At 40.2% G+C, this 24,932-nt stretch overlaps 1 protein-coding gene across 3 annotated transcripts; it reads left to right on the top strand.

Annotated features, from left to right (window-relative positions):
- The first annotated feature begins 275 nt into the window (after positions 1-275).
- LOC310639974 (cilia- and flagella-associated protein 298-like) lies at positions 276-13,249 on the top strand. 3 transcript variants are annotated; one of them, XR_014492443.1, is made up of 8 exons: positions 276-436; positions 4,654-4,794; positions 5,466-5,633; positions 7,721-7,788; positions 11,027-11,185; positions 12,123-12,254; positions 12,379-12,888; positions 12,984-13,249. XR_014492443.1 is itself a non-coding variant. In XM_083362008.1 (8 exons), exons 2-8 carry the CDS (start codon positions 4,656-4,658, stop codon positions 13,092-13,094), a joined length of 873 nt encoding a protein of 290 aa, XP_083218134.1. In that variant the 5' UTR covers positions 276-436; positions 4,654-4,655; the 3' UTR covers positions 13,095-13,249. The 3 variants fall into 3 exon arrangements, 2 of the variants coding, with proteins under 2 accessions (XP_083218134.1, XP_083218135.1); XM_083362008.1 differs by having other exon boundaries at positions 12,793-12,888; XM_083362009.1 differs by having other exon boundaries at positions 311-422; positions 12,793-12,888.
- The last annotated feature ends 11,683 nt before the right edge of the window (positions 13,250-24,932 follow it).

The following is a 24,932-nucleotide window of genomic DNA, read 5'->3' as shown; positions in this document are numbered from 1 at the left end:
CCGTTTGGAGGCTACACGGTTCGGTTGCCTTCAGCCTCACGCAAAAGCTTGCACAGAAGCTAGGAAGGCAAACGGAGAGGCCCCGGATCAGAGACTGTCCTCAACAGCGACTACAATTCGCAGGCCAAACAGCTTCCGGCCGCTCGCGCGTTTGGACCTCCCTTCAGCACAGCGCGTTTCTATAGCAACCCTAAGCGGCCAATGAAAAGCACTCTGCGGTGTAAGACGGATCTTTGAGTGACGGGGAAGTTGCGCTTCTCCGACGAAGTCGTCGCCGAGCTCCTGGCTGGGATTGGCTGTCAAGGACGAAGGCTTCCTGGGTCACCGCGTGGCTTTTCGTCCACCGGCCGGGGATCTCCGAGCCCCGCTGTTGCCGCGCGTCTGCCGGGCGAAAGGGGAAGTTTTCCCAGGCTTAGCGATAGGTGGGCCGATCCAGGTGAGGGGCCTTCTGAGCTTGGCTGTTGGGGTGACAGAGAAGAATCGGTTGTTGGCTCGGCGACCACGTCTGTTGCGTGGTTGACATGGATACCGGCTCCAGTCCGTCCTTCGCCCTTTCTCAGGCGCGCGCTTTGTTTCGTTTTCACTTAACGTCCTCAACAGTTGTGGGCAGATGAGTTTGATAAATGCAGTCGATTTATTTACGAGGCAGAAACTGGCAGCGGGTTTGAGACCAGGGGCAGGGTGGGGGTTGAAATTCCAGTGTGATTAAGGCAGTTGAACGAGACACTGAATTTACTACCGCGGCAGAATCTGTTTGGAAATAGATTTTACAACTCTGTGCTGTCGAAGAATTCTGCAGCAATATTCGTTTGCTAAAATTTGTACTGCTTTTGTGTGGAAAGCACTAGGGCAGGGGCAGGCAAGCTTGGCTCTTTTATGACTCGTGGACTTCAACTCCCAGAATTCCTGAGCCAGCACGGCTGGCTCAGGAATTCTGGGAGTTGAAGTCCACGAGTCATAAAAGAGCCAAGCTTGGCTACCCCTGCCCTAGGGTGCTGAGGAGGAAAGAATAGATTCAGGGTTAACACTGAAACATTAAAACGTTCCACTTCAGCTTTATTTTTTTTAAAGTCCTTTGTACAGATTCTCGTTATATAATTAATTTTTATATATATATATTTATTTAATATAGTTTTATGTTGTAGATCTCTCATGACGATTTGCAAATCACAAATAGTGTCCGATTTACATCTGACGTTTCAATACTTCTCAGTGGGAAGTCACCAAAGATATAAGTGCATTTTGTGAGCTTTCTTCAAGTAACAGTTTTTGCGGGACAAAAATGAGCTCTTTATTGCACTATAAAGTTAATTTGTCCATCTTAACCTGCTTAAAGTTTAAAAGTTAAAGTTAGTGCTTTAAAATGGCTTAAAAATGCAGCAAATGCCAATGTAGCTATTATAAAATAAGTATCCCATGAACTTTAATGGTAAAAGTGGCATAAAAGTACCTTTATGCCTACGTTCTACACCTCTTTAATTTCTGTACTATCTTTAAACATACCGTAGTATCATATACTGTACTCAAACCTCAGTATCGGTACTGAAAACTGAAAGTAAGTTTTTACCTAAGTATTGCATCAACTGCACCTATTTAAAAAGCACTCTTACTCCTTATTATCACTTGATCTACCCTGGGGAATATCTGTAATTGACCCTGGGACTGTTGATACTGAATTCAACCAAAATTATGTTCAATAACAATTCAAGCGTTCAAAGGCCTGTCTGAGATCAGGCAATGGTAATTAGAGGGTGAGTAGATTATAATCTGAGGGGTCCTTGGTGCTCTCTGAGCTGCGTTGTTTTCTTGCAGAGGTTTCATTGCAGAAACTAAGTAACATCATCAGCACCGATGATGTTACCTAGTTTGGGTAATGAAACCTCTGCAAGAAAACAACCCAGCTCAGAGAGCACCAAGGACCCCTTATTTTAACCCTGAGCTATAAATATTCTCCTTTATTTATTATAATCTGTAAAATGATATGTCTTGATACAAGTTCTAGATAATTCTGTGCCTTTATGTAGATCTTGGGAACTCTGGAGAATAATGCAGAATTTTATAGTACCACATAGAAGTCGCCATGGGATGGAAAATAGTTACTCTTTTAAGACAATGCCAAGGAGGACTGTTACGCTATACCTTCTAACCTTGATCCAGACCATTGCACCAATTGTTGAAATATCAAAAGCTGCTGCAAGGTTCAGGGCTTTCAAAGTTGTATTCTGGTAGGACGGGGATTGTGCTGTGACATCTTGGTGGCAATAGGAAAGAAGAGATATAGTAGGGAGCTGGGGCTGCCTTTCTCGGAGAATATGGCATCTGTTTTTAGTGCCAATGTCATATTACAGTTTCTTGGTCTTTGTCCCATTGACCAGTCATCATAGCCAAGGAGGCCCTGATACCCAACTGTTGCTTCTCAGTGTCAAGTTCTCTGTAATAAAACCTTAGTCATCTGTGATTTAAGCTTGGATGAACAGGCCTGCCTGGTATGCATGGCCAAGATCTGGTTTGGAACAGAATCAGGGTGAGTGGTAACCCTCTCAGAAATGTTCTAGTAGAAAATCCACACACACACACCCCAACCAAAAAAGTGTCTCTTTAAAGCTGAGGCCAGGATACCATTACATTAAAGCAGAATGATTTTATCCAACAAAGCACAGATGGGATGGGGGTTGCAGAACCTCTTAAAAGTGTAGGCAAATGAATCTCTCTATTGGATTGGCTGTTTTCTAATTATAGTATGTTACTTACATTATTGGTTATTATTGTTATACTTTGACAAAATTACCCCTGTTGATTGGTCTGGTGGTTAATGTGTATTTTAATAATGAGAGGGGAAGATCAATGAGATCACCTTTTCCTGCATTATGGCAACCTTTAATAAGCAATAAGCCTTCATCGTATATCTTAGTTAGATGCCCTAGCCATTATCTAGAACACGGGTGTCGAACTCACCACGTGACGTGTCGCAATGTATCACAACTTTTTTTTTTTTGCATTGCTAGAGCCAGGGTGGGCGCGGCCTCCGTATGATGCAGCCGGCCTGCAGACTGGCAGTTTGACACTCCTGATCGAGTGCTTACCAGCACTAGCTGCTAAGAATTATCAGACATGTTAGTATACTTCCCAAAACTAACTCATATTCTTGCAGTTAACACTTTCACTTATCTTGTTGGCACCTTGTTACTTTAAGCACAGCTAGGAATTCCAGGCTCTGCTTCACTTTTCTCAGCAATACTGGGATGGTAAAGAACAGAATTATTAATTTTACTCTAAAGACTCTTTAATAAATAAAATTGTGGTTTCTGTAGAAATTGGCCCCAAATTGTACATTAGTGTCCAACTGGATTTTGTATCTGGCATCAACTACAACCCCAGCACAGAGGCAGGAGGTAGATTTTGTCATCCAGGTCAGGAGACCTTTTGACATTTGATATTCCACAGATATTTAGACGTGTGGTTCTGTTGGTGAAATGCGTGTTCTAGGATTAGATGCTGTTGCCACCTTGCTACGTAACTGCTTTTCTATCCAAGCTGCTGGACGACGTTTCCAGGTTGGCCGTGTAGTTTCCAAGGCTTATAGTTCTGTGGGTCTTCAATCTTTCTTCACCAGGCAGAGAGTCAGAAACAGCTTGGGACTTCCATGGCTACCATGGCAGCAACAGACCTGACCGAGGTTATTGAAAGTTATATTTTTTTTCTCTAGGTGCAACGGTAACATGATCTAGAGCTGGGAGATGATGTTTTTACTCCCTTTTCATGGACAGATCATTCCCTGCTGTTCCCTTCCATGGAGAAAGAACTTGTTGGATCAGAACCTGTTGGACCTGATGGGTCTGATGCAGTGCTTTTTTTGTAAAAGAAAAAGGTGCCGGAACTCACACATGTCATACAACCCACTTTGCCTACCCTACAAGGTTCCATCCAAAAAAGGTGCCGGAACTCCGTTCTGAGCGTTCTGTGAGGAAAAAAGCCCTGGTCTGATGGACCTGATAGGAACTTGGACTTATTTCTGAAGTTCTGGTACAAAGTTCCACTGAGATCTTAGGTGTTGCCTGACCTGGGTGCAGGATGGCAGACTTGGATCAGATTGTACCTTGGGCAAAGTCTTTTGGCTTCGGAGTGCAGTGACAAAAGGACAGGGTTATTTGCAGAACTGCCTTTTCTCAGTTGTTTGTTCCCATCACCAAAGGTGGGCATGCTTAAGGTCCCATTTCTAAAGCAGTGCCATCTAATGGGATCTAGGAGATGTGACCTCTCTGTTGCTGCACTTGCCTTTTGGATTAAGCTCCCTTCCCCCACATATTGAGCCAGAATGGGATATGAGCCTATTTTGGGATATTGATGTGCATCATTGCCACCAGCCTCGATTCTGTGTTGTTTAGATATTGCTTTTTGCTTTCCTGTGTTGGTGTTTTGGGATCTTGATTTTTTTTATAATTATTCTTGAGTACTACATTTTACATAATAGAAGCTGTACGGTTTCAACGGTTTACTTATTGTTTTTTCTTTTAACCAAGTGGAACCACACCACCCTCAGGGGAAACATGATCCTTGTCTGTACAGATCAAAATTTCAGACCCCCCCCTTAGGCTAGAAGAAATTCATAATTAATACTTACCATGCACTTTCTTTGTGTTTCTGCTTTAACAGAAATGGTTCTGCTTCATGTGAAGCATGGAGATGAGAGCCAGTTTCTCCTGGAAACAACAGGTAAGGTTTCCATTGAAGACTTAACTCAGGAAGTGACCAGGATCTACAATGGAAGACTCAAAATTCAACGTCTTTGCGCAGGTATTAAATATGTCAATCTATTATTTTGTCCTTCTTACCTAAACCTCCTGGGTAAAAATATAACAAATAATTTAATACCAATAGTTATATAAATAATTACTACAATATATAATAATTATTACTGTAGATAAACATAAATAACAGTAATAAATGTAACATAATAAATGTAATATATAATTATTTATTATCATTATGTTTATTATAATTTAATAATTATTAAATGTATTTATCTGTCCCATTCCCAACTCTGGGCCGTTCTGAATCTTCTTTTTGCTTACTCTTTATAGCCCATATACTACATTCATGTCACAAGTGAATTGTTTGAATAGTGGAAACTATTCAACCAATTCTGCTGGTTGTACATTTTTCTAAAGTTTTTCTACATGGATTACTATTGTGGTACATTTTGTGCTTTCAGTCTGTTATTAACTCTTTTTCTAAATATACCTTTTAGCAATATTTACAATATATTCAAATATGAAAGAATTATAAGCTTTTAAGTATAACTATGTACTCTGAGAAATTTGTAATATATTCTAATAATATTAAATAAATTGCAGAATTTGTTATACTGCTACAGTGGAACTTTCTTTTAACAATTTCTCAAAAATAGATGGTTAAAGGACATTTTATGTAACATCTCCATGTCCCACTCTTTGTTCTTTTGAAAGAAATGGAATCGCTGGCAGAACATGGTATTTTCTTACCTCCTAACATGCAAGGTCTGACAGATGAACAAATTGAAGAGCTGCGGCTGATAGATGAATGGGCAAAAAAATGTATTCCCAGTGGTGGAAGCACATTTAAAAAAGATGACATTGGACGAAGAAATGGTCATGGTAAATAAATATACATACCTACGTACATACATATCTTTTTGTATATAAAAATAGCTTGCCAAGTTTTATGAAACATATATTGGCATATTGTACACTTTCAAATTTTGATTAATAAACATCAATAATACTGTAGATACCACATTGTGTGCCCTTTATGAAAAAATGTTCAGTCAGCAACACAACTTAAAACATGTTTCTAAAATTCAGTATTAAAAAGAAAGGAAAATGCTCTTTAGACTTTTGACACTGTATTTGTGAGTGCAATTTATGATTCTGGTATTAAACATTAAATCCCTTCATGCCTTGGCACCTGAGGGCAATCTTCTCCCAAGCACCTTTTAGATCTTACAGGCAACAGCTGCTAATGATTCCATACTTCTAAGCACTAGAGGAGCTCGAACTGGGCGGCACTGCTTCTCTCTAGCAATGGGGTTGTTTTGGACTGGCCTCCCCTTAGAGATCAGACGCACCCCCTACCTCCTGGCCTTTTAGAAACTGTAAAATAATGAAAAGCCCAATTATTCTAGAGGGCATTTTCATGATTTTACTCACTTAATATATTGCACCATTTTTACTATTCCATTCTTTTATTTATTGCCATGTCAGTATTCCACAAAGATATTTCAATAGTCTTTTTCCCATTTCCACTAATCCTGGAGCCTATGTTTTAGTGAGAGGTAGACAAGCCATTTGCAATGTGTGGCTGTGAAAGTTGGACCATAAGAAAGGCTGAGCGCCAAAGAGCTGAGGCCTTTGAACTGTGGTGCTGGAGAAGACTCCTGCGAGTCCCTTGGACTGCAAGGCGTTCAAACCGGTCAGTCCTAAAGGAGATCAACCTTGACTGCTCTTTAGAAGGCCAGATCCTGAAGTTGAAACTAAAATACTTTGGCCATCTAATGAGAAGGAAGGACTCACTGGAGAAGAGCCTAATGCTGGGAAAGGTTGAGAGCAAGAGAAGAAGGGGACAACAGAGAATGAGGTGGCTGGATGGAGTCACTGAAGCGGTAGGCGTGAGCCCAAATGGACTCCAGAAGATGGTAGAGGACAGGAAGGCCTGGAGGAACGTTGTCCATAGGGTCACAATGGGTGGGACACGACTTTGCAACTAACAACAAGAAGAAGATGAGCCATAAAATTCTAAGATACAATGGGTGTTGCATATGTCCCTCTCATCCCTCACCAGTCATTTGCCATCTTTCTCCTTTTTCTCCCATCCTGCCAGTTCAGAGAAGGCGATAATAACCAGTTGACTCCCTTCATTGAAAAGGGATAGACCTGCTCTCCTTTGCAAAGAGTCAGTGGCTCATTGCTTTCATGTTGGTGCTTCTCTGTGGAAAAAGGAGGAATGTGGCACTGCATTAGCATTCTTGTTAATAACAAGAGATGATATTAAGCTGCTTGGCATGCTTACTACTGGTCTGTTCATTACTCCCCTTTTCCATCCCTCTTGCCATCTGGGGCTTATTTATGTGTTATTTTGATACCATCCTACAAAGCTTCCAAGATCTGTGCTGTGCTAGGTAAGATGGCATTAGCATTGCTTTTTCTATTTGATATATCCCACTGCCCTTGTATTTCATCAACATGCTATATTGACAAATGCAATGGTTATATGGGGCTAAATTACTCAACAGAGTTAGCTACTGTCTGCATTTTTTCATTGCTGTGTAAGCTCTCTTTCCTTTGTTTAACCCTTATTCTTTGTTACTTCTGGCTCCAATATCATGCTGTGCTTTTTTGTTGTTGTTGTTGTTGTAAATTAGGACTAATCCCCACTGAGATTTATTCCTGAATAGACATGATTTTTTCTGTTTAACACTCTTGCTCAGAAGCTTTGTTGTTGGCTCACTTGGGCCAATTCCACACACTTAAGTTTTCTAACGGGAATAAGCTAAAAACCCTGCGTCTGTAAATCACTGAAATTTCTGATCTTTTAAAATTGGGTAGAGTTTAAGATAATAGCTGATTTTTAATCACAATAGCTGATTTTTAATTTAGAAGCCCTTTCAGTGCAAAACATTATTATTTATATCATTTCCATAGTTATATAATAGTGTATACTATCGTCTGCATATTTCTTTTTAAAGCTCCAAATGAGAAAATGAAACAAGTTTTAAAAGCAACCATAGAAGAAGCTAAGGCACTCATTTCTAAGGTAAGATACAATATTGTTGGTGTGAAATATTTATGAGCCAGCAGCTCTGTGTTATCAGAGACAACTATTCTTAGGCTGTTCAGAGAATAGCAGGAAGTCTGATTCTAAAACAAACCGCTAATTAAAGTAAGGTTGTATTTATTTATTGGCAGTTTTTTGATTAAAAAACCACATCTCTGGGCTCACACCTATTATAAAAAAAACTCTAAAGGATCAGATTTCTTATATATTTATTTAACTATCTCGTAACGTAGATACTGTTTAATCACATAAACTCTAAATAGTTTACTATAATAAAACCCATTATAATAAAAAACCCAACCCCCCATTAAAATTTGTCACTCCAAACTTAAAAATTAACCAGAATTAAAATCCACCCAAAACAAAAAGCCAGTCCAGTTCTACCATTTGCACCTGAATACCTACCACAACAGGCCTGTTTTTTTCAGTTTTTCTGATGTGCCAGCAACTTGGGAATGCTGTTTCATGGAGCTAATACTTGAAAGACAGGCTCTTTAATAATAATAATAATAATAATAATAATAATAATAATAATAATAATAATAATAATAATAATAATAATAATAAAATCCCAGGTCCTTGGTAAGGACTCGATAGGTAGACAAAAATGCCAAATCCAGTCTGAACATCTGGCTGACTGTGCGATGATTAATAATAATAATAATAACGAGAACAACAACAATAATAAAAATAAACTTGGAAGGTACCTTGGAGGTCATCTAGTCCAACCCCCTGCTCAGGCAGGAAACCCTGTACCATTTCAGACAAATGGCTGTTCCACTCTCTTATTAAAAACTTCCAGTGTTGGAGCATTCACCGCTTCTGGAGGCAGGTTGTTCCACTGGTTAATTGTTCTAACTGTCGGGAAGTTTCTCCTTAGTTCTAGGTTGCTTTTCTCCTTGATTAGTTTCCATCCGTTGCTTCTTGTCCTGCCTTCAGGTGCTTTGGAGAATAGCTTGACTCCCTTGTCTTTGTGACAGCGCCTGAGATATTGGAACACTGCTATCGTGTTCCCCCTCATCCTTCTCTTCATTAAACTACACATACCCAGTTCCAGCAGCCATTCCTTTTATGTTTTAGCCTCCAGTCCCCTGATCACCTTTGTTGCTCTTCTCTGCACTTTTTCTAGAGTGTCAACATCTTTTTTACATCGTGGTGACCAAAACTGGATGCAGTATTCCAGGTGTGGTCTTACCAAGGGATTGTAAAGTGGTATTAACACTTCACGTCATCTTGATTCTATCCCTCTGTTAAGGCAGCCTAGCACTGTGTTGGCTTTTTTGGCAGCTGCAGCACACTGCTGGCTCATATTTAAGTGATTGTCCACTAGGACTCCAAGATCCCTCTCACAGTTACTACTGTTGAGCAAGGTACCACCTATACTGTACCTGTGCATTTGTTTTTTCTTGCCTAAATGTAGAATCTTACTTTTTTCACCATTGAATTTCATTTTGTTAGATAGCGCCAACAAATACGTAGATGCCATAGATAATTCAAAAGAAACCTGATAGATTTGAACATTGGATGCTATCCAACAAATATTATGCAGTGATAAATGTAAATTTCAACACTTAGATAGGAAAAATCAGATGCATAGGTACAAGATAGGTAGTCCCTGCTTTGACAGTAGTACTCAGGGAAGATCTGAGAGTTCTGGTAGATTACAAATTAAGCATGACCCAGCAGTGTGCTTTAGCTCTCCAAAGAAACAATACTTAAAGGTATTGGCAAATAATACAACCATTGTAGCACAAGTATCATGCTGCTATTCCTGAAGGTGGCCAGGCTGCTACATTAACCAATTGCAATGTCCAAATCATCTTAAAGGTGGTCCCCTGTTAAGTCTGTAGTCTAACTGGTGATAATAACATGAATCGCTATCTCATAAGGCTTCCCACTCGAAAAAGGATTGCAGCTGACACACTAGTTGAAGCTAGGAAAAGATTCATCTTGCCACCATCTCTACCTAGTGCTAAAACGGTAGTTGTGACCTCTTCTGGGACCTCCAGCTTGGCCCGGCCAGTGATTTATACCTCAAGTCATGATGACAAATGAGCTTAGGTGTTAAATATCATGGAGGAGAGAGAGCTCCATCCTGTGCTACACTAACAGAACCAATCGTCCAAGTGGACCATTCTTAATGTCTATCAGAAGGAACGACCTACTTAGGAAATGGAGGAAAATAATATCCCCAATTTCCAATCCCTGCAGACAGTCCCAAAGGATACCTGTGATCAAACATTGTCAAGTGATTTAGTAGGACAAGCAGGGATGTACTTATTATCCAAGTCTTGATGCAGTTCATTTATCAGTGACCAATGTAGACTTGGTCCCATGCCCAGTTTTGAATCCTGACTATAAATGATTCCAGTAATCTATTTCATCCAAGGATTTCCTTTACCTGAAGCTCCAACAACTCATTCCATACTGAATATTGTAATATGTGAAAGGTTAAATTTAATTTGGTTCATAACTAAGTTTAGTTGTGAATAATGGTTGGATTCTACTGTCCAAACAAAGCTTATTAATTCCTGCATACTTAAGACTTGGAAATTATTTTGGAATAACTGCAAAAGAAAATATGCCTGCAATTATTATAGCTTACAATAGCCCTCCATTTAATTTGGCTTTTTGTTATTGCCCAAGTAGAATAATTAGTAACTACACATTTATAAGTATATAAATATTTATATACTTTGCACAATGCATATGAAGTCCATTTGGACAGATATGTTTTAATTGAAACTGTATTACTACAAATATAAAAGGCAGAGTAAGGGTAGATTTTTTTTGAAGTAGATTAGCTGTGTAGAGCAATGGGAGAAATGTTTAATCCCCATAATTTTTTTCAAAAAATATCTAAACATCAAGAGATGAAATAACGTTTCATGTCTGCAAGGAATCCTCCTTGCTTCCTATTCATATTTGAAATAATTATTTCAGTAAATCAATAACCATTCATTTCATTAGAAAAAAAACAAGCAGATGTCATTTTTAACAGACATTTCAAAATGTTTAATGGTAATTCTGAATAGATGATAAATTGGTAGTAGATAATGCTAATGGACAGAGAAATGTTATTCTAAAAATGGGGAAAATATTTTTTGTTCTTTGACTTTATCTCATACTGTGCTGTCATTGTAGATTTCAGAGGAAGAATTCTTTCTTCCGTAGTGTATTAGTTTATTCATTTAAGTTGCTTCTCTCTGTAATGTAGGGACAAGTGGAAGCCAATGTATGTGTTACTACCAGTATGGTGAAAGATGCACTTGACCAGCTCCGAGGAGCTGTAATGATTGTTTATCCAATGGGGCTCCCTCCATATGACCCAATTAGAATGGAGTTTGAAAATAAAGAAGATCTGTCAGGAACTCAAGTAAGCATTAGTTTTGATTTAATGATTTTTATTTTTATTTTTAAAAATATTGTTCATCCTGGAGAGATGTTTGGAAAATGTAACTGATTCATTATCTACATGTTTATTTGGTTTCTAGACTGCTGTGCGGTATATATATATATTTACATAGTGTTATATGTTTATACTAAAAAAAGTCATTTTCCCCTTGTTATCTCTTCAGTGCAAGAAAATAAATTCCCCTTCTGTTTACCTCCGCTTGGTAACTGGAACTGTTGAAAAAAAACAAATACATCTTTAAAAATGTTATGTATTCAACTTAGAAATCAACGATAGTGCTAACGATTTTATTGGAAAAAAATGATAATGGAGTATTAAATCTAAGCATTTTTAAGTCCTTATATTTCCTTCATGAAGTGTTAGCTAGCTGATCAGCCAAAATCACTTCACTGCTTCATCTCTTATATCAGGGGTGTCAAACTCAATTTCATTGAGGGCCGCATCAGCATTGCGGTTGCCGTCAGGGGGCTGGGTGGGCGTGGCCTACTGGGTGGGCGTGGCCTACTGGGTGGGCATGGCCAGCTCTACATCGTTCGCATCGAGGGTGCCTATGGAGGCCTGGGCAGGAGTTGGACAGATCTGAGGGTCTCTGGCAGGAGGAGGGTCTCTGGGCCAGGTCCAAGGCAGTGGGGGCCGTTCCCTCACTGTTTCCAGGATGGCTTCGCGGGCCACATGAAACCACTTCGCGGGCTGGATCTGGCCCCCGGGCCTTGTGTTTGACATGTCTGTCTTATATAGATCTCAACAATGTTCTAAGGAATCTTTTAACCATTCAGAGCAGATTTAAAGGCTTCGGAGAGTAGTACAAGGAAGGGAAGGAAGAAGGTCGAGGGTGTGAGTAGATTTCTGCTTGTGTGCCATTGGATTCTGCCTGTTGTAAAGCTCAGTTTTGTTACAGGCAGCTCTTGAGGTTATTGAAGAACCAGAGGCCCAGCTGTGGTGGGCAGCAAAGGAACTGAAAAGAACAAACCAGCTTTCTGACTATGTTGGCAAAAATGAGAAAACAAAAATTATTATCAAAATACAAAAAGTAAGTATTTGTGACTTTCCGAGTAAAGTGAGAGTCTTTATATAGGTTTGCACTCCACCGAAGCAATATTTTGCCAGATTTATTATGTTTTAGATTTTATTTTATATTATTTATCTTCATACAGGTAAGCATGCTGTTCAAAAGCAAGGCAGACCTCATTTACTGGTGTAAAAAAATGAGTGTTGGATAGTCATACTCCTGCACTAAAAACAATATTATGGCAAGCTGTCCCTCGGCTCCAGTTTGAAGGTAGCCAAATTTAGCTGCTGAGTGTCTCACAGTACAGAGAAACTTGCCTTTGTAAAGCAAAAGTAGGGAACATGATTCATTCCCCGTGTGGCTGAATTACAGCCTCTAACATTCTTCATCATTCATCACAAAGACATTGCAATTCAATATCTGGAGTTATGTGCTGTCTATTTGTGCTGGAGAGGGACTGATGTCTGCCCCTCCTGACATTTTATTCATCATATCAATAGGTATTCCATTGTCAGATCAAGGCAGGTTGAAATATATTAATTTTCTGTTATGTTTCAAGAAAGGGCAAGGAGCTCCGGCACGTGAACCTATCATAAGTAGCGAAGAACATAAACAGATGATTCTTTTTTATCACAGAAGACAAGAAGAACTCAAGGTATCAGGTGTTGTTGCTGTGTTACTCTATTGAAAAGAAGATACTTACATTGTGTTTGCAATATATGTAATTCATTTCCTTTTCGTGTTTTTCAGAAATTAGAAGAAAATGATGATGATTCATTTTTAGATTCCGAATGGGCTGATAGTCATGCCTTGAAAAGACATTTTCACGGTGTCAAGGATATTAAGTGGAGACCAAGATAAGTTATTTTGGCAAGAAAAAATAGTTTTAAGATAAGCTGACACAGCAAGTTACATTGGTAGCATCAATGCAGATTTACTCATTAAAACTAAATATTAGATTTTTATTTATTTATACTGTTGATTGCCTTGTAGTCAATAAATCTATATTATTAGGATTGTTGATCGTATTTTTTAAAAAAAAATACTGATGCTGTCATGTTATTACTAAAAACTATTATTAAAAACAATAAAATTGTCCCTCAACATTTTTGCATTCTAAATAAAATTATTCTAATTAGTATGGCTTAGCTTAGAAGGAACTGAATTTATTTTTAAGGGAAACTCAAACTTTGTGTAGGAAAAAATATTGTATACTAGGTAAGTTTCCAGAAAACATTATGCCTTACCAATACTGGTTTAAAATATATTAGTGTAAACTATAAGGAATATTGGACAATCCAGTTGGGAAGATACAATCCTTTAATAGTGCAAGTAGAAGAATCTGACTACACTATGCCATGTTTGAATGATACAGTTTCTGCTCATGTTCAGCCTGCAATCTGTTCTAAGTATACAAGGTGTGTTTAGAGAAGATGACACAAATTAATTTTCAGATTAGATAACTGAGCAGAAACGGCACTGAAATATCCAAAAAAAATCACATAAGGGAATTTATCTTCTAGAGCAGACATGTCAAACACAAGGCCCGGGGGCCGGATCCAGCCCGCGAAGTTTTTCATGTGGCCCACAAAGCCATCCTGGAAACAGTGAGGGAACGGCCCCCACTGCCTTGGCCCTGGCCCAGAGACCCTCAGATCTGTCCCACTCCTGCCCAGGCCCCCATAGGCACCCTTGATGCGAACGATGTAGAGCTGGCCATGCCCACCCAGTAGGCCATACGCACTGTAGCCACGCCCACCCTGGCCATACCCACCCGGCCCCCTGAGGGCAACCACAATGCTGATGCGGCCCTCAATGAAATTGAGTTTGACACCCCTGTTCTAGAGGCAATAGTAGAATTTGAAAGGGGATTTTTTTTCATTTCCAATGTTCACTTTTAATAGCAGTCCTATTGAAAATTTTTATTGTCTATTCATAAATACAAGATTTTTTTTAATCAAATGAAGCCCAAAATCTAATAAGTGAATACTGCATAATGGTTGGAGGTGACCAATTAGTTAATCTAGTTCAACTTCCTGCTCAGTACAGCAATCCATTACACCAGACATGTCAAACTCGTGACGTCCCGTGATGTCACGTGACGTATCGGAGCTTTTCCCCCATCACCGGCAATGGGGTGGGCGCAGTTTCCTCGTGACACGTCCGGCCTGCAGGCCGGCAGTTTGACACCCCTGCATTACACCATCTTGTTTGAAAACTTTTAAATACATTGTATTTCGTCCTCTGTTTATGAAAGCAATGGTTTTTATTCTCCCCAAGAATATAACATCTAGCACACAACTAATTTCTTGAAATTGTAAAATTTATGAAGAGTCACTGAAGGAAAATAGTTTGACTATTAACTTTCCTTCAGTAACTTTTAATATTTTTCACAGTGCTTTAAATCCTTAAAGATGTATTTTTAAAAGATATCTTTATTATATTTTTTAGTAGAGAGAAAAACTAAGAAAAACATCTAAAGATAGAAAAAAGTAAAGAATGAAAGAACAATGCCAAAATTGCAGAAAGATAAAGAAATACAAAAAATGACTTCCTGTTTTCATTTACAAGAGATAGAAGTATAAATTTATATTAAACTCATATTCTGTTTCACACAAAAAGTCCAAAAGGGTTTTCCAGTCAGCATTAATTTAATGTCTTTTCTCTAATGAAAGCCATTTCAGCCAAATTCACCATTCATTCTTCCATTGTCAAAGCTTTTTTATTTATTTTTATTTTATTTTTATTTTAATCCCATTTATATCCCGCCCTTCTCCGAAGACTCAGGGCGGCTTACAATTTAAAGCACAAATCAAATGTGCTTAGCAATAGCCTTCATTCTATGTATATGCCTGCTTATTAGGGCTTTCGCCCCCCCCCCTCCAAGCGGCATTATTACAAAGTCAGCTTATTGCCCCCAACAATCTGGGTCCTCATTTTACCTACCTCGGAAGGATGGAAGGCTGAGTCAAACTTGAGCCTGGTGGGACTCGAACCTGCACTAATTTCATTGTACATACAATTTTTTTCACTAATGATTCAATCCCCTTAAAAGGTATGTTAAGCAGCGGAATATTTTGCTTGTCCTCTTGCATTATTTTCTTGAATTAAGTGAATAATAGTGGCATTGGTCAGCTCTACTAGTTATGGATGAAGAACATTCCTTTTATCATCCTTTATGTATGAGAAAATACCTACGGTATCTATGCAGGTCTGCCTACTCGTGTACTTGTTCAAGTGGACATTTATGTTTTTCTTAATTAAGACACAGACAAAACGGCCAGATATATTTGGATGCATTGCAATCACTTGTTAAATACTGTATCCACTTTTAAAGTGCTCTCCACTGATCTGTGTAGAAATGTTTATGTTGTGAGCCACAACACAGTTCATAGTTTTGTAAATACTGAGTTATGATGAAGAGGATTTCAGTGTTTCAGGGAATCAAGCCTCAGGCAAGTTTGAGGAGTGGAAAAAAGCCCAGACATGCAAATAGGGGAGAAAAGACAATGGAGAATAAGGAAGAAGGATAAGTAGAGAACAAAGACAAAAATATTTTGAAAAGTGCATGAAGATAACTAATTTAAAAGGAAACTCCGAAGAAAATATAACTGAATTAAGACAAGGAGGTCTCTATCAAAGTGAGAGAACAAGGAGCAATAGGGAATGCCAGAGTGGCTGATCCAGAGATGAAGTAACTAAAGGAAATGGGTGTTAGCTTTTGCAATGTTTCTAAAAATGGGGACCTCCATTTATCACTTGGAGAACCAAAGGGACAAAAAAATACTATCAGCAAGTTATAGTTCCCAGAAATCTTTCAAATCGTGTATCTACTGTTACATATAATTCAGGGAAAAATGATTGTGTCTCTTTTTACCACTTATTTCTGAAGAAACCAGATTATGTGAGATTGTGAAGTAACATTTCAAACATTCACAAACAATGTTTATTAAATAAAAGGAAGTTAAGGGTATCTCTAAATCCCTTTTCACATTTAAGAAGTGAATTATGCTTCTTGGAGATATATTGGTAGCCATTAGATTGCTACTGTGTTTCCCCAAAAATTAAGACCCGGCCTTATATTGGTTTTTTTGCACCAAAAGACGCATTAGGGCTTATTTTCAGAGAAACACAGTATCAGGGTGATCAGCCTGGCCTGGTGCCTCACTCCCCCCCCCGGCACGGACACAAGAGACAGCAAGCACACGGGCCAATGGAGTCTGACAGCAGCTGCAGCCCGCCAGCTCTTTGGCACAACACAGGTAAGTCCGAATGCAGAGTCAGGGGCGGGGGGGAGGCAGGTGATTCAGATGTGATGTGCGGCTGCCTGGCTCGCGGGACACTCTTGTGACACCCCCGGCAGTAGTTGGGAGGCAGAGGCACAGGGGTGAAGCAGGCAATCCAGACGTGCTGTGCAGCCGGCTGGCTTGCGAGAGGCTCACGGAATGGCACCAGCAAAAGGTGGAGGCAGAGATGGGGGAAGGCAGGCAAACCTGATGTACTGCATGGCCACCTGGCTCGTAGGAGGCTTGTGGGAGCGGTACCGGCAGCAGGCGGAGCCAGAAGCATGGGAGGCAGGCAATCCCACTGCACCGTGTGGCCGCCTGCCCCAGCACAACTATGGGCAAGCGAAAAGATGGTGGGATGAAATGGGTGGTGCATTGGGATCGCCTGCCTCCTCCCTGTGCCAATGCCTCTGCCTGCTGCTGGTGCGGCCGCGCAAACCTTCTGCAAGCCAGGAGCCACACAGCGCATCCGGATTGCTTGCCTCCCTGCCGTGCCTCTGCCTCTGCACTCAGACTTTCCTGTGCTGCTGTTCTGTACCAGCCTGCTACCGGCCCTGCAGAAAAGGCAGGGACAACCCCTTTACAAACGGCAAGAGGCTGGAATGACACCTGCCAAATTTATAGCTACAAAAACAAACGACACGAACCAAGAAACAGGAGCTTTAAGAAACATGAACTATCCAAGCAGTTGCCTTCAGCAAACCAGCCCTCCCCACACATTCCCCTTATATAGAGTTCAGGGCGTGGCTTCTCTCTGCCTCCTTCTGAGAAGCCCCATTGCCTTCCTCTGTTTACTCCTAATTGACTGCCTCCTGCCTCGGGCGTCCTTGAACAGGGCCAGCTGTGGGTCATCTTCATCCCCGCTGTCAGGCTCACACAGCTGGGTCTCCGTGGTGACCAAGTGGGAGAGGCCTGGCTGAGGGCTCTCATCAGCAAGATCTTCAACCCCCTCAGCAAGGTCTTCAACACCCCCCCTCCTCCTCCTCTGAGTCGTCCGACCCAACTGCCGAACCCACAGGCTGACTCTGAATCACAACAGCTGCGTGGGCTACAGCTGCTATGGGATATCTTCGGCCCCCGTGTCTTATGCTGGCCATGCCCCCCCGGGCTTATTTTTGGGGTAGGGCTTATATTAGGAGCAATGTAAAAAATTAGTCTAGGGCATATTTTCTGGGTGGGTCTTATTTTCGGGAGAAACACGGTACCACCTACAGCAGATTATTATTATATACCCAACAACATCTTTATTGCATAACTGTCACAAAGTTGCCTCCTATCTAATTGAAAATAAAAGTATTGGTGTACCAACTGTTACAATGGGCATGCCTGCTGGAATTAATTTAAAAGCAAACCAGGAGGGTAACTGGTGGGCCAGTTGGCCTGGATCTCAAAATCTAAGCAACTTCAGATCCAGATACTAGATCACTTCCTTACAGTACTGATATCAGCCTGATAAGAAACGAAGTGACATGCATCATAATCTATTTTATTGCCTTAGGTAAATCACCGAATTTCAAAAATATATTCAAAATAATATTGTATGATTGCTTTGTACATGCACATCATGTATTGTGTATATAAGCGTACAATCAAACTAAAATTCTAATTATTGCACGCAATAGTGCAAACTTTAGCTCCCCATTCTTAGGAAAAATATATTTTTTTAAAAAATCCCATATAAAGAATTCTCGTTCCCCTTGATGTACTCTTTTATCTTTTGCATACTGAATGTGTGTTGAATTACTGCGACGTAGGGATAAGTAGCTATAGTGAGAGTGTGCTATTGATCCAGACTTCTGAGTGCTTTCTGTTGTCAAGAATAGATCCATCTGAGGATTTTGTGGCAACTAAATTAGCTCTGATAGTCTGTATTCTCACAATATCGGTGATGTGAGAAATATGAGATTATTTATGACAGCCCAGCTATAGTGTAGTTGATACTAGGTTTTGTTTCATTCCGTGATAAGTGGTTCCATTTCTCCGCCGAAGGGTTCTCCTCTCACATTCCCCAAATGGGACCCTTTGGTGGCTTTTCTGGTCCCCATTGGAAGGGGAACCGATTAAAACCAACAACAGGAAAATCAAGAAACATTTTGTCACTTTCCCCTTAAGCCCCTGCTCAGCCCACTGCAAGCGCCAGACTGAACCTTCCCTTGCCTTTCCCATTGCAAATGCATCAACCGAATCTCTCGTAATTCACTGGTATGATTTTCACTGCTGCTGACTTCAAGGATGTGCTGATTTCAAACTTACCTTGGTTATTAGAATCTGAAATCCATCAGCAGAAGCAAGGGTAAAATGATAGCGAGACGGCAATGCAGAAACCAAAGGTGTCTTGGAGGAAAAAGCACTTTTTTCCTTCATCCCATAATAAACCATGCATTTGGCTAACTCAAATACGAAAGTATTGTGTACTGATTTGTTGTAAATCAGCCTTGTTTTATCAGGCAATTTGAAATATTGATAACAAGTCCCTAAACAACAAAATCAGGTTCTTTATTCTTCTCACCACCACTATTCTGTTATATTTTAGTCCTGTAAGAAGAAAATGTTTTGCTTCCTGCTGCCACATACCGAAAGCCAGACTCATCTTGTAGTCAATGGCTAGGTAATTTTTTTTAAAAAAGCAATAGTTTTTATGTGTACGGTATTAAAAATGAAATCATGAAAACACATGTCATGCACGCACATAGAGACAACAGAATCTGTCCCTGTTTTTCAAAGACACGCTTGCTCATTCTTTGTACGCCAATAAGTACAGCGTGTACTGCAGTAAAATTGGGAGGGGGGTGGTGGAATGAGGAAGTTTATAGAAAATTAGGAAACTTGGCACTTCCTATAGAAGTTTTTTTTAAAAAAAAGAGCAAAACCCTTCCAATTGCTTTCTTGTCCCAAGATTATGAGTTACAAGGGGGTTGGGGGGAATTTAAAGGAAATATAAATTATCAGCCAAAGTAGGATTAAGTTTTAATTGAAGCGATGACTTTAGGTTTTAGAGTTTAGTTGAGGATATCTGTATGGGTGTTTACTGACTATAATAGCTTGCATATTTTTGGGTTAACATTTTTAACTTAATGAAGAAAATAACTTCTTGCAGCAGGAAAGCATTTCACTAAAAGCATGTAATAAGTTGAGTGGTACTAACCTTTCTTTTCTTTCCAAATAGTTCACTTGGGGGATACAAAATCTGAATGTATAAATTACATGGTGCTGCTTTTGGCCTGTCCTAGCTGTGTTCACTACAAGAAGGGAATCTAAGATTACATAGGGTGGCCAAGGGGCTCTGGAGATTGTGTTTAAGAAGAGCCAGCCACTCCATCCCTCAGCTTCGCCATACAATGGACGCTATGTGGTGCTGTCTCAGAAGTGTGCACCATTTCAGAGCAGACACAATTGCAGCTGCTCCAAAATGGTGCCCATTTCTGGGATGGCATGACATGCCCTTCATTGTCTAAGGAGGCTGTGGGGCGGAGCTGCTGTTTCTCCTTGAATATGGTGGCCAGAGATGATATTCAAGAAGGGAAGCTAGGTGCTCAGCCCCTAAGCCTCCCTGGAGGCCACAGGGCACCATCCAAGAACTGGGCACTGTTTTGGAGCAGCCACAATTCATTGCAGCTGCTCCCCAAATGGCACCTGCTTCTAAGACTGCGGCATGTTGTCTTATCTATGTAGGAAGGCCGCACAATGGATGACTACTTCCCACAGATTTACCAAAAAGGTAAGTGATCGATCCATGATGGAGGTGGGGTAGGAAGCAGGCCCAAGGCCTGTGGGGAGCCAGTGGGACAGGGTAGTAGGGTAGTAGGCGGGGGGGAGGTGCTACAACATGCCTGCAATCAAGTCATAAGGTCAAGCAACTTCAGTCAGAGGTAATATGTCCCTTTGATTAGTGATGTTGTAATTTTGTGCAGTTGTACAATGAATGATCGCAAGTCAAGGACTACCTATATGGGTAAGTACAGCACTAGGTACGACACATTAAAAATCTCAACACTTGGGATTCAATGGCTTTGAACACTAGGGGAACAGTATTATAGACATTGCCCCTTCAAATTATGCATCTAATTATGGCATTAGAAGCAGTTTGGGCATGCAAAAATTTGAAGATGATAGAAATACACGCCTAGATACTTAAATGCTTCCATATGCCCCGTTGGATAACAATATTTTTTGTAAAAGAAAAAGGTGCTGGAACTCACACATGTCATACAACCCACCTTGCCTACCCTACAAGGTTCCATCCAAAAAAGGTGCCGGAACTCCGTTCTGAGCGTTCTATGAGGAAAAAAAGCCCTGGTAATATCACCAGCTTGTTTTTTGTGTAATTGAATTCCAGCAGTTCAGAGTTAACAATGCAATGCAAATACATGGAGGTTGGATCGTGATCCCATTTGGTATACAGAGAGAATAACAGCATCAGCAGCATATAAAACATACATCAACAGCATTTTAAAAAAATAGAATTTGGTTTGCTAGCTAGAGTGAGAGGATAGAATCCTGAAAGGACCTGGATAATATCACTGATGTATAAATTAAATTGGGGGAGGGGGCAGTATGCACCCTTGTTTGACTCCCTTAGTGTTTGGGATTGGATCAGTCAATTCTTCAACATTTAAACATTACATCTGCATTGCATTATCATAATTAATTACAGAAGGAGTAATTGGTGGAGGAGATTTCTAGTTTGCACCATTTGTGAAAGATTAAATGATATTTTCAATTTTATAAATGCAGCATAGAGGGAACCTTTGATGGACTGAAATACTTTGTAGACAATTGACACAGAATGAGACATTGGTCTACAATAGAAAAACCAGACCTAAAACCAGTTGTTCCTTGGCTATTTTTTTTTTCTTGGATTGAGTCGGCAAACTTTGGTAGAGATGTTTTGCATATAGTTTACTGATTTTATATAGTAAATTGTTTGGAAGGTAGTTAGCTGGGTTGGTCTTATCACCCTTGTTATATATTGATATTGTGACAGAATCGACCCATTCTTTGGGGAGCTGTATACAGTTGACTGATATGAGTAAATAAGGAGGCTGAAATAATGATCCATCATTCAGGTCTCAATTTTGGAATGATCAGGTCTCTCTGGGAGCTTTGCAACTCTTGAGTTGAGCAAATAGATTCAATATCTCTCACTGGGGCCAATCAAAGAGAAAATTGGAAAGTATTAGGCGTGTATCTTGGATGTCCTTCCGTATTAAATGATCCATTCTAAATCTAAATTGTATTGTCTATAAGCAGGGCTTTTTTTCTCATAGAACGCTCAGAACGGAGTTCCGGCACCTTTTTTGGATGGAACCTTGTAGGGTAGGCAAGGTGGGTTGTATGACATGTGTGAGTTCCGGCACCTTTTTCTTTTACAAAAAAAGCACTGTCTATAAGGAGACAAAGTGCCAGAATATGACACTATGTTTAGATTGAACTGTCTGAATTAGCCCATCCATCCAATTGGCTCACTTGCTTCTTTCTTCCCAGAAGAGCTTTGTGCATCTGTTTCAAGATATAAACAGGTTTCCCGGGAATGGAGGCACTGTTGTCTCTATCAGCTTTATGTCCCATATATTTGGAGCGGCAGTCATGCTTATATCTCAGTTTTGAATAAGATTTAGCTTTGCAATGTATTATTTATAGTACATTAGTACAGATTTAATCAGTCTTATCCAAATTATCAGACAGTTGAATCATGTTGATAGATAAGTTGGAAAAAGAAATTAAAAGAAACACATAAGGGAATATGAAGAGGCAGGCTTTCTTCTAACCTTTTTTTCTCCTGGTTACTTTCAGCAGCAAGGTGCCACACAGTATGTTGTAATACACTCTTGTTGCACCCACTTCTAAATATTTAGGTGATATTCTATGACAATGAGATTGTACTTTGGGTGATAGTTCCAAAAACCTCTAAGATGCTTCCTTCATAGAGCCAGTGCTCAGTCATATATCACTAACACCATAAAGCTTTCCAATGTGGTAGCTTCCAGATATAGTGGCTTGATCTGATAATTCCCCGTTAAATGTGCCAGCATCCACTGTTGAACTAAGCTATCTCTCCTGAACTTACTACATATTCCCTCGATGTAGCCCAATTCAGTATTCCCACAGAAAATTTACTTTCTTTAGATTTTAATCTTTTCTCGTCCAAAAAGAGATTATTTTAAAACTTACAGTATTAAAAATAAGTTTAAAAACCATTTTTTGGACCCGAAATGACTAGTAAAATATAAAAAAAACACAAGAAATTCCTGAGTCATAAAGGAAATCCAATTTTTCATCATGTACAACCATCAAAGCCATTTCATGCTTCCCACATCAACTGGTTTTGAAATAAGTGCTTTTAGCTCTCAAATGACTATCACTGTGAGACTTGCAATGAAAAGTCTGCCTATGGTGTACACCCATGTTACAGTGAAATTGATCAGCTTATAAAACACCTAGGCATCTCACAGTACTTAAGCCAAGCCAATTGAATTGCTTCCTTTCCAGTTCTCCATTCTTGACATGCCCGTTACAGTAGTTGTTTCATTTTCCCAATTGTTTCACATCCTCATGTAGAAGGAAATCTAAACATTTCTTTAGGGCAGTGCCACACCTATTTTCATTGTCACCTCCTCCACACCTCTTCAGCAGTGAAGCCCTAGCTGGCTATTCAAAATAACTTCCTGAAAATTCAAATGCAGCTGCATGCCAGGAAATCAAAACAAATGTACATGCAACAGCTGAATGAGTTTGCCTAAATGGCTTCATTTTCAAACAGGAATAATTTTCATTTTTTTTTCTACTTTAGTATGGGTAGTCTTGATGAACATTTGCTTCTTAGGTGGCCTATTTCAAGGGAACACACAGAATTAAAATAAACAAAAAAGCAAATACCCAGAAAAGCTTGATATCAAAATTTAAGTACAAAAATTATTTGCTGGAGTGATGTGTGTGTTCAGATGCATATGCATGCACTCAATCAAATAACTTATAACCTTTTGTTATTCCCTTGAGTACACCAAACTGCTATACATCCTATAACAACAACAAAAACAACAACTTTATTGTCACTTTGAATGTACACCAATCAGCATACATCAAAATGAAATTTCATTGCATACAGCTCTCAAAGGGTCACCACCTCTGATATTCACTCCTTGTTCATGGCCAGCTCAAGTTTCAGATCAACCATTTTAATCTCTAGGGCAGGGCTTTTCAACCAGTGGTACGGGTGTCACCTGTGATACATTGGCACCTGGCAGGTGGTACGTGACCATCCTAGAAAAGTGGTAGCGGGGGAGGAGAATGAGCTGAACTGGTGGTAGCACCGCAGAAGCCTGAGTGAGAAATGACTGGAGCTGCAGGGCTGTCAGGGCTCAGCGGAAGCACCAGAATCAGCTTCTGAGCCCAGAAGAAGCGCTGATCAGCTGGAATGTCGCAGCATCTCCAGGGTCTTGTGATTTACATTCAGATGCTTGGCAACTGATTCATATTTATGATGGTCACAGTGTCCCAGGGTCATGGGAAGTGACCAAAACCTGCTGCAACCACCCGACGGGGAATAAAAATCAAACACCCCCCCCCACCCCAATTCTCAACAAAAATGCTCACAACAATGAAAACCTCGGACAGGAGGAAGAGCGCCACCGGGCAGGCAGGCAGGCAGGTGTCTTGCTCGGCTGTGGCTTGGGGGGGTGTACTTTTTTCAGTGCCATTGTAACTTTGAACAGTCACTAAGTGAACTGTTGTAAATTGAGGACTACCTGTACTTCATCACTTTTTTCTCTCTTTTTTTTTGGTCATCAAGTTTTTGACACCTTGCTAGGTGACTGGTGGTACTCAGATGTTGCCATATCCTAAAAGTGGTACAGTGGGCGAAAAGGTTGAAAAGCCCTGCTCTAGGGAGCGAACAATGGCAAACAGGACAGATGGAAATGGAGCTCCATGTGGATTAGCCCTCAAATTAGCTTGCATTCCTGCACGACAACCTCGCCTCCTTTTCTTTTTCTGATCCTGTCTCTTCCACCTTTTCCTTAAAGGGGCCTCGCTCATTTTCGCCCCTGGAGCATGCTGCCGCAGCCTCCAACTCCTCCAAAAGCCTCTCTCTCTTCCTCTGGGCCTGCCGACACCCTCATCCAGTTCCTTCGCTCCATAAGCCCTGGGACCTCTCCTCATCTGCCTCCTTCGGAATCAGCCCTGATTTGCAATAGAATCCGTCGCTGTACCAGCAGTCAGATCTTGCTGCCGGCAGAACAATTTCAAACAGCGCAAACAACTTTTAACGGTCTCACCAACAGTTCCGAAACAGCTAAAGATTGTCAGCCGTATGTTAGCTTAGTCCCGCCACGTTGCTCAAACTCATTAAAACCTTCCCGATCATATCCCTTATATCCCTCCAAAAACTTTTCACCTTTGAGAGGCAATGCAGCCG

Source organism: Vipera ursinii (genome assembly GCF_947247035.1).
Source record: "Vipera ursinii genome assembly, chromosome: 4".
NCBI classification, from domain to species: domain Eukaryota; kingdom Metazoa; phylum Chordata; class Lepidosauria; order Squamata; family Viperidae; genus Vipera; species Vipera ursinii.
This window is presented reverse-complemented; position numbering and strand designations above follow the sequence as displayed.

Coding starts and splice junctions, on each gene's coding strand:
- LOC310639974 (XM_083362008.1), top strand. CDS start 4,656: ATGGTTCTGCTTCATGTGAAGCATGGAGATGAGAGCCAGTTTCTCCTG. Junction 4,795..5,465: donor AATTCAACGTCTTTGCGCAG/GTATTAAATATG, acceptor TTCTTTTGAAAG/AAATGGAATCGCTGGCAGAA. Junction 7,789..11,026: donor CTAAGGCACTCATTTCTAAG/GTAAGATACAAT, acceptor TCTGTAATGTAG/GGACAAGTGGAAGCCAATGT.